General features: G+C 43.9%; 2 protein-coding genes across 2 annotated transcripts; one reads left to right on the top strand and one right to left on the bottom strand.

Moving 5' to 3' along the window:
• Nucleotides 1-1375: 1375 nt before the first annotated feature.
• On the top strand, nt 1376-4311 carry c17h1orf50 (chromosome 17 C1orf50 homolog). Its single transcript, XM_054617408.1, has 5 exons — nt 1376-1543; nt 2027-2142; nt 2262-2348; nt 2825-2956; nt 3822-4311. Exons 1-5 carry the CDS (start codon nt 1495-1497, stop codon nt 4005-4007), a joined length of 570 nt encoding a protein of 189 aa, XP_054473383.1. The 5' UTR covers nt 1376-1494; the 3' UTR covers nt 4008-4311.
• Nucleotides 4312-4450: 139 nt separating this feature from the next.
• On the bottom strand, nt 4451-9571 carry ap5b1 (adaptor related protein complex 5 subunit beta 1). Its single transcript, XM_054617407.1, is given in 5 exon segments — nt 4451-7022; nt 7025-7341; nt 7343-7671; nt 8179-8976; nt 9227-9571. Coding segments are annotated over 5 exon segments (2862 nt in total). The 5' UTR covers nt 9365-9571; the 3' UTR covers nt 4451-5742.
• Nucleotides 9572-10016: the final 445 nt, after the last annotated feature.

Raw genomic sequence — 10016 nt, forward strand, 5'->3', positions numbered from 1 at the left:
GTGTGTGTGTGTGTGTGTGTGTGTGTGTGTGTGTGTGTGTGTGTGTGTGTGTGTGTGTGTGTGTGTGTGTGTGTGTGTCATATGTGTGCATTTATGTGTGTGTGAGAATAAGCCGGGTTTGATTTTGATTAAGGGGATTTGGGTTTGTACCCCTGCATTTACTCCTACACAAAAGTAATGCTACAAGTCCCAATAAATGCAAAAACTACAGATTAAAAATACAAAGTGAAACATGGAATACATATAATACATAAGGAAAGTAATTACAAAACAGGGGTAAGATTGTCTTTTAAGCATATTTTGAAACTTCCTTCACCTGAAAGAATCTTATAAATAAAAACACAAATTTTAAAAATATTGATGTCATATATAGTAAGAATCTGAAGTTTCTGAAATAGAGGGTATAAGTAACAGACAATTTTCATTGTCTGTTACTTATACCCCACTACATCTCAGAGGCATATATAAATGTAGCGGAGCAAAAAGTAAAAATTTTGCCAAATGCAGTCTAAATTTATCTGACAGCTGTAGTTACTTGTTAAATTTAATGGTGACAAAGCTGAAAACAGGACTGTCTTTCTGAGCTCATTAAAAAGTTCACATTAATGCAGCATTAATATTAATCCAGAAACATCATATATATAATAGTAAAACACTGACAGAGGACATTTGGTTGCATACTGAGCTTTTTTACTTGTGTCGTTTTAAGAACAATTTGCTTTAAATACTCAACTATTATTTGATAAAAGTTTTGTATGCAGGACTTTTACTTTACAGTGGGTACGGAAAGTATTCAGACCCCTTTAAATTTTTCACTCTTTGTTTCATTGCAGCCATTTGCTAAAATCGAAAAAGTTCATTTTTTTTCGCATTAATATACACTCAGCAACCCATCTTGACAGAAAAAAACAGAAATGTAGAAATTTTTGCAAATTTATTAAAAAAGAAAAACTGAAATATCACATGGTCATAGTATATCATATTCACCCATGCCTGTATCCTATACCTCTTTGGCTTAATGCAGTGTTAAACTGTTCATGTGAAAAAGTTATCCTAAAAACTGTTACGCTGCAATATCACGACTTAGTTTCTTGCCAGTGACAAATCTACTCTTTTTAAATGTTCTGTAACGACGCTGGGCTTGTTTTGATATGCCCGAAAACACATCCAAGTAATAATGGACATATTCTTTTTAATCTACCACATATTTGGTTTTATTTCGATACAATTGGAGATTGAAGTTGCACGTTAAAAATGTACATTTATTATAATCAAAAAAGATCCCATACAGCTTTTTATTTCATATTTTTTGCACAGGCACAAGTTAGGATTACCATTTTAGCTAAATGGGGCGGAGATTTAGGACCCGTGAAGCCTCCGATATCTCTGGTCAAATATTAGCTGGTTACAAAACCATCAGTCTGACAGGGAGGTTGTGTTTGATAAAACATCACCCGGGAGAGGAGATCTTAGTAAAAACTAAAAGAAGACAACATGGACAGGACAGTCAGCCTTCCAAATCAGCCCAACAAAACCACCAAGGGTAACAGAAACTTACTGAGTAACCTGATGTAACATTAAACCTCATGTCAGACCTTTTCCACCGTTCCGAGCATTCTTGAAATAGTTTAAGGAGGCTCAGAGCTTCACTGTCAGTGTGAATGTCTTTTATATTTGATTAGCTTGATTGGCAAAGGTTAGCTCAGCGCACGGTACTCGAGTTCTGCATTTAATTGTAACTGAATAACGTCATCTCTATTAGTAATTTTGTTTTAGGGTGCATGCTTGCTGAAACACTGTTACGTTAAAAGCTCTATGCAGTGCAGTGAAAAGTTTCGCGTCAACGCACAATATTACAGTAATTTCAATGCATTACTATGCAAATGAACTAGCAGCTGTTGTGATCGTACAGTAGTAGTTACCTAAGCTAGTAGCTAATTGTAGTTGCATCATCACTAACGTTTCTCCTGATGATTCGGTAACATGCCTATTATACCTGTGATGTAACTTGTATGTTTTTTTACAGTGACTCTGGTTGAGAGCAGCAGCACCCCCAGCGGGGTGGAACTGGTCAGTTCCTACCAGACCAACAGAGTGGGAGACCCCATGGACCTGGTGGCCCTGGCATCACAAGTACAGAGGGTATGGACTGAGATGTATTAAAAAAAAAAAAAGAAAAAAAGAAGATCTTTCCAAAATGTCCAGATCTACACATCCTTACCGCTTGTTATTGATGTACTAATTTAGTTTTGTGTTTTTAGGGAGATGATTTCACTAAAGCCAACGCTTGCAACAAACTGACCGTCATTGCTGACCAGATCAGATACTTACAGGAACAGGCGAGGAAGGTGAGCAGCAAAAACACGAGTACACACAAGTGATATAGGTGCTAAAGTTCTTATTTCTTTCATTATACCTGTAGCTATTAGCTATAGGTATCGTGCTAGGATGCATGAACTGGGGCAAGTTTAAACGATCCAAAATGGATTATTTTGGGTTGGGATTTGTTCAACAAAACCACAGTGGTCATGTTATCATAACTTGAGCAAAACATGTTGGGTAATTTTCAAATCTGCCAAATTTCACACCTGTTATAACTCTACATTTTAACAACAGCTTTCCTCCAGGGACTACAGATTAAAATGAGATTTTAGTGATATCTGGTATAATATATTTGCTGTGCATTGGCCATCCAACAGAAACAAAAAATAAAAATAAAAATAAAAATGGAAGACCAAAAAAAATCCTGCTAGTATTTGTTACGTCAGATACAAAATACTTTCTTTCGGTCCAGTGCTCATATTTTGTTCTCTTCTCTTTCTAGGTTTTAGAAGACGCTAAAAGAGATGCCGACCTCCACCACGCTGCCTGTAACATTGTGAAAAAAGCAGGCAACATGTACTACCTCTACCAGCGGCCATCTGGACAGAATTACTTCTCTATCATCTCCCCAAAGGTTGGCATTTTACTGATACACACACCAACCAAACAGAGGTCGATAAGCTGCATTTTAATGTTGCGTCACCTAAGTGTTAAGACATGCCAGCACAGAGTATGTTAACCTTCCCTCAGAGAGAGTTCCACCAACAGGTGAATGCCTCACCAAACGCCAGCATGCTCCTGTGTGAGGGTGACGGGTAGATGTGTCTGGTGTTCAAAGGTCACGTAACTAAGAGGGGAGCTGATAGTGAGCAGGTGGACAAAAACACAGGCAGGTTAGGTTGGATTTGACCGGTTGCGGTTTTGTCAGTGCATGTCTTCCACGTAGTATGGAATTAATGGAATGCCATTTTGACGGTTGTAACCAAAACCGCGAGCTCCAGAGCGAAATCCAGAAAGATTCTTTTAAACCTTTTTATAAGTTGGAAACATAAAATAATATGGGTTGCAACTACAGATTATTTCATCATCCATTATTCTGCTGTTGAATTTCTTGCTGATTGATTTTTAAAAAATGTCATAAACTTGTGGACAAATGCGTATTTTAAAAGTCCACAGTGAAATCAAATTGCTTGTTTTCTCAGACCAACAGTGGAAAAACTTAAATTTCTCATTTTCCGACTTTAGACAAAAAATCCTAAACATTCAGGAGCTGGAATTTTTTGATTATAATTCACGATCATAATAGATTCTGATTCATTTTCTGTCAATAGGCTCTTCACCAAATCATTCAGCTCTTGACCAGAAAACATTGTTAGGGAGATAATTGTGGTTTTGTTAACTGATTTATAGAAGGGAAATAAAATCAGTCTTTTGACTTTGACTTCTGACTTACTGCTGCACATCTCACCTCTGCCCTTTCTTGGTCCTCCCCTCTGAAGGAATGGGGTCCAAGTTGCCCTCACACGTTCATCGGAGCTTTCAAACTTCAACACGACATGTCCTGGACCCCCGTGGACCAGGTGGAGAAGAGGGACGCCGAGATCGCCATCATGGACAAGCTCCTCAGCCAGCAGACCGCCCTGCCGCCTTACACAGAACCCAACTTCAAGGGCCTCTCTGAGTAAAGGACGGCTGGATCGGACTGAAGGAAGGACGGGGAATTTTAAAGAGGACACCCGGCAGATGCTAACTGTAGTCTTAATGGACATATGTTTTAACGGACACAAATCCAATTCTTATCCTGATATCAAAGCGTCTGTTACATAGTGTTTTGGTAACTTTCATACACTGACTTTAACTGATGGATTTAATCATAAACCTTCTCCAGTTGATTGTTTACATTAAGACAATGATTTGTTGTATTACAAGCTGTCTGAAATTTGATCTTTAAATATGCAAATGCGGTAATATGTAATTAAAATGTGCTAATTTCCATAATTTTCATTGGAAAAAACCAGGTTCAAAATGCCTTTTTCATTTTGGTGAAATATTAGTCAGTGTTTTACAGAGGGAGTTTTAGATATCTCTTCGTATCACTCCATTAATCAGAAAAGTACAGAAAAACAGTCATTCAATGATTTAATAATATTCACCATGTTTCTAGTAATAACCTGTTGTATAAATCAGCTTATGAATGATATATGAACAAACCTCATTTAAAGCCTTCAGAATATAGAGAGGAATGAAACTGTAAAGTTTGGTTTATGTAAGAGCTACTGATGTGGAGATTTATTGAGAACAGTCTTTAAGAACAGAGAACAGTCTTTAAAGATATATATTGTAAAGTAACATTAATTTAGAAGACACTACATTTGAAAAGGGAAATAAAAGGAACTAAAAGATATCAACTTGAAATTTCCTCAGTTGATAACTTACATTTAGACAATTATTTTAAGTCTGACAATGTTAAGAAAGCAAAATAGCCCAAATCTCTAAATTGACCATTGCAGGAAAAAACGGTGGTTTGGAGTGTCTCACACAGTGCACAGGGCATTAGTTTTTATAAACATCAATTGGTGATGTTGAACGTATAGTCTCAACTTTAGGAATGGTTTTCCTATAATTGAAAATACCAAATGGAGCTACACTGGCAACCTTGTGCATAGACACTTTGATCAAATAATAAAGATTTGAGAAAGTTTGCCTTTATCAAACCTGTTTCACTCACAACTTTTTTGATTATCTGACAAACCGTCACAATGAGATGAGATTTAAACCTGCACTGTGGACAACAAAACTAAAGGTATAGTCAGTTTTGTCACCAGAATGCATTGTGAGTATCTGGGACGACCAGCAAACATGATGGAAGCGTTTTCTGCAAACATTTAGTTTTATCAATTAATTGTTCACTGTTTACACCCCTTTTTGCTCGCGGTCAGTTCTTCCCTTTTTTGTTAGCACATTTCCATCAACAACTGTAGACCAGAACAGCTTGAATCCAACAGGAGGATGTGTCACGTGTTAGATAAATACAGAAAAAAACAGTACCTTTAATGTCTCACGAGCCATTTTGTGCACTTTGACTTTGTACTGCTTTACTTTAACTTAGGAGGAAAGTACAACTTCTGTTCAGCCATTTTATCTGTGAGATCCTGTGCAACTCAGGTCATTGATGTCTTCAATTTATCAACTGTAACCAATGAGGTTGATCTGACTGTATTTGATAAATAAATTACAAAATCATTTCACACATTTGTTTAATTTACGGTCAAAACGATTAAAGTGCAATAACTTTATTTTAAATCGACTGTCTTCAGCAATATCATTTCAAGTGCAAGTGGAGTTATTAAAGCGTAACAAAAAAAGTGGATGATTTTGTTAAAAATCTGCTTTTAAAATGTTTTTTTAAAAAGAGCTGCATCACAGTAAAGTGTCTTCCTGTGAGGACGTGATTGTCAGTAGATAAGAATTAAGGTGACGCAGAAGCTGCCAGTTATCCGTGGCGATGTTGAAGTGCACGGGGTCTCCCGGCTGGATCTTCAGGAGCACGTGAGAGCGTGGCGGGAGGAAGAAAAGCACTTTGAACTCCTCTTCATCGCTCAGGTCTGATATGAGGTAGGGAAGGAAGTGTTTCTCCACCAAGGCAGCGAGAGTCCCCTCCTTCAGCTGGCAGCAGAACAGGCTGGTAGCACAGTCCGCCGAGTCCTCTGCGCCGATCTCATCCCACAAACCCTCGAACAGGCTCAGTCTGCCGCTGCGCCCCCACGCCGGGGGAGCGGGCAGCCGAGCGAAGGCCTGCTGGAAGGCCACGTGGACCTGCGGCAGGTCGGTGAGCCAGGAGAGGCCGTCCTGGGTGGTGAAGATGGCGCTGGCGTTGAGCGTGGTGGGGTAGGGCCTCCTGGGCTTCAGCCTCAGCCTGACCTCGGGCGCCGGCCGCCCTCTGATCAGACACGGGACGCTGATGTCGGCCAGCTCTTCATAGTGGTCGTCCGTGAGGCTGAAGTGGACGTGGATGCTGAAGAGCTGATCGAAGTGGGAGTCGTTGGCGTCGGCGATGTGAGTCAGCTGGTAGTTTAAGGTGATTTCTGAGGCGAAGCCGGGGACGTCGAACTGAGCTCGGTATTCTACCAGAGCTGCTTTGGCCTCTGCCGGTTCAGTCTCATTCTGGTTTAGGTCGCTTCCTTTATCAGTCTGTGTTTCTCCTTGAGGCTCAGAACGGGCCTCGATCAGCTGGAATATCGACCTCTCCGTCTGGTGAATGCTTAGCGTGCTCGCCAAGCCCTCACTCTCTGCCACGATGCAGGACAGCGTTCGCTTCTTGACCTGCCGCCCTCCCTCAGCGGAACCCTGCGCCAGAACCCGGGCCAGCTTCTCCCTGGACAGCGTGGTCAGAAGGGCGTAGTAGAGGCGGGCGTGGTCCTGGATGTCCGTGTCTCCGTAGCGGTGGGTGAGATGCTGCAGGACGTCGGCCAGAGGGAGGAGCAGCGCGTCCAGGCTGGGGTGAACAAGGAGGCGGCGGCAAACCCCCAGCAGGCTGTTACCAAGGCGCCAGTCGCCGCTGGCGCACGGAGCGGATGAAGACGGAGCGATGACGCTGGACAGGAAGCTGACGGTGCTGTCCTGGGGGATCTCTCCCTCCTCTGCCACGCGGGCCAGCGTCTTGAGGTGCCAGCTCAGGTCTCGTGAGGTGAGCCGGGCTGGGGGGCCTCGGCGATGACCCCCTGGAGGGCCCTCAGAAACCCCACCGCCCAGTCGGACTCTGCGAGCTTGTCCTGGACCTGGTCGGCCAGGTTGATGACGTGCGGGGCCAGGCGGGTGTGGCGGAGGTAGAGCTTACACAGCTCCTCCGTCAGGCTGTGACAGTAGTGCTCCACGTGGCAGAAGTAGGACAGGAAGAGGAAGGCGGCTCTGAAAAAGGTGACCACGATCTCCCGGCCGCCCCCGTTCGCCACGACGCGCAACAGCGAGGTGAGGTGCTCGTAGAGGAAGGCCAGCCCCCTGCTCTCCTCCCCCTCCCCCCTCCGCCTCCTCCAGATAGACCAGAGACAGCAGGTTGATGCGGGCCAGTGCCGTGGCGCTGTCGTTGAACACGGTGGGCGCCAGCGCCGAGGCCAGCCGCGGGGTCAGCAGCACGGGGAGGCTCTCATCGCCGTCGCCACCGCAGCCGATCGGCCGGTTCTCGGGGAAGTGCAGGAGGCAGTCCATGTAGAACAGCTTCTCGGGCGTAGTCAGCAGGGGATGCTGGGAGAGAACGACCAGCCGCTGGAGGATGAAAGCTTCGTCCTCGGCGCTGAACAGGCTGTCGGTGAACGCTGACTTCATCAGCAGAGTGGTGTGGAGGAGGGAAACCTGGAAGGAGGGAACAAAGAGTTACTGTGTAGGTTAACTTAAAGCTGCTCATGTGAAGACGTTCTATTGGATAATTTAAAAAAATAGAAATGACTATAATCTAGTATAGCAATTACACGTTAACACCTTACTACTTTAGTTCTTAGTTCCTTTTTCAAGTATTAACATTAACATTAAAAACTACCAAAATTGTGTCTTGGTTTGTCCAGGACAATGTCATGGCTACTTAGGATGATCTACTACTTTCTGCTAAAGAAATAGTCCCTATGAGAACTGTTGACAGTGTGTACTGTGGATTATCTGGAGTAATGGAGACAAATGTTTTACTAAATTCTAAACATTATCTCTATGGTATTGGGTTGGAGAAAGAAATCTAAATACGACTTATTTTTAATTGGGGTGAACTGAATGTTTTAAGACCTAAACACAGAAAATAAATGCACGTAAACATCAACAGGTAAACAAGTGAAACACGTCAGAGACTAGTCAATTCCATTGGACACGAACCTCACTCGTGCCCAGCAGTCGCAGCAGCTCAGCTCTGAATACGGCCGGAGTGACACCAGGCACCATGGCAACCACCTCTATCAGTCTATGTAGCAATGCAGCCTGGCACAGAGGAGTCAGGAGGTAGGACTCCTCCAGGAGGGAGGACAGGACCGAACGCAGCTCCTTACAGTCGGGCCCGGTCTGGAGGGTCGGCACGGTACCCATGGGTCCCAGGATGAGAGAAGACAGTATGGCTGAGGGGTCTTTGTCATTCATTGGTCCTGTGTCCTGCTCTGCCTCCCATGCCACCGATGCGTTTCCTCCCAGAAGAGCCTTTAGATGCTCAGCACCAGCCCTTTTGTCCTGGGTGAGCTGATACACGGCGTTTCTCAACACCAGGGTGTGGAGTCCAGCGTAGGCCTGGTGGAGCCGGGAGGTTTCTTGCTGCCGGAGCCCACCTAAGAGCTCCAGGCGCTGGGAGAGAAGGCCTGGGGAGCAGGCCTCCAGCTCCCGCAGGCAGTCGCATGCCGTGGCCCGGAGAGAGCGAAGAGCCCCGTCCCCGTGCAGGTCACCGGTATCCTGGGCCATCTGAAGGAGCAGGTCCAGGAAGTCCTGAGATGCACAGGAGCGGATGCTCACGCAGGAGGTGCAGACCAGCACGGAGGTGAGGGCCAGGAGGAGGTGACATCGAAACTGGACGGACTTGGGAGGACACTGGTCCAACACTGACATGAGCTCCAGGGCCGTCTCCTCGCCCACCGAGTCTGAGGGACACAGCAGAGTCGGGTGCTCACACAGCGGGGACAACAGGAGGACCTGATGTGGGTGAAATGTAAGAATTATGGACCAGTCAGTGTTGACGATACTAGAGACCAGACACAATAGCTAGGAATACATTACACAAACAACAGGAAAAGGGAAAACACCACAAATAATACAAGTAATGTCCATATGTCTCACTGCTGTCAATTACTCAATTTAAAGTATTCATTTAAAAAAAAAAAAAAAAAAACGCCCATGTTCAAATGGTTTAGGGTTTTACGTTTCACTTTTTATTTTTTGTTACCTTAACACTGTAACTGGCTCTGTCATCTCGGAGCTCCCGGAGCAGCTCTGCGAGGAAAGCCTCGGCTGTTGTCCCGGAGAGGAAGCGAGACGGACTGTGGGAGAAAGCGGAGATCCTCTCGGCCCAGTTTTCCGCCATTATTCACTCAAATCCAAAACATTCGCGGCGTGCAAATCATCGGGTCAACAGTTATTTCCAAAGTCATTGCACACGGTAAGCTTTGACTTTAAAAATGTAACCCAAAGTTCCCCCTCAGCATTCAGGGGCACACCGATGAGTTCCGTATTTTGTCACGTGCAAATGTAACCCTCGCTGTGTCACTTCAGCGCCCCCTGCTGCTTCGGAGTGTCGTAAAACTGATAAAAAAAAACATGCCTCAAAGAGAATTTGCGCTGGATCCTTCAGCTTTTTTATTCCAATATTTTCTGCAAAACGTTATTGTTATTTCCCATCCCAACCTAACAATAGTATAAATAAATACAAGGTAACAATTAACTAATCCCTCTAGCCCCAATCTTGTATTAAGACAATATATTCTACTTGTTTACTTTATGCATTTGTTTATTTGCACAACTGTAAAACAGCTGCCTTTTTATGTTTTGACTTTATGCTATGTATTATTGTACACTCATTTGTTTCTTAATTCATAAAGGCATGTGCTTAGTAAGACAACCAAACACTACACATTTAAATTCAATCCTAACAACATGAGGATAAAATGAAGGGGGACAGTTGTACACGGTTAGCGCGATAGAGGGCGCTGCTGAGTCACGTACCGTCTCCCTGGTAA

Source organism: Anoplopoma fimbria, chromosome 17 (assembly GCF_027596085.1).
Source record: "Anoplopoma fimbria isolate UVic2021 breed Golden Eagle Sablefish chromosome 17, Afim_UVic_2022, whole genome shotgun sequence".
Lineage (NCBI taxonomy): Eukaryota > Metazoa > Chordata > Actinopteri > Perciformes > Anoplopomatidae > Anoplopoma > Anoplopoma fimbria.

Excerpts from the sequence above, each read along its gene's own strand:
- c17h1orf50 (XM_054617408.1), top strand. The coding sequence starts at position 1,495 with ATGGACAGGACAGTCAGCCTTCCAAATCAGCCCAACAAAACCACCAAG. Across the intron at positions 2,143-2,261 it reads TGGCATCACAAGTACAGAGG|GGAGATGATTTCACTAAAGC; the intron begins GTATGGACTGAG and ends TTGTGTTTTTAG. Across the intron at positions 2,957-3,821 it reads TCTCTATCATCTCCCCAAAG|GAATGGGGTCCAAGTTGCCC; the intron begins GTTGGCATTTTA and ends TCCCCTCTGAAG.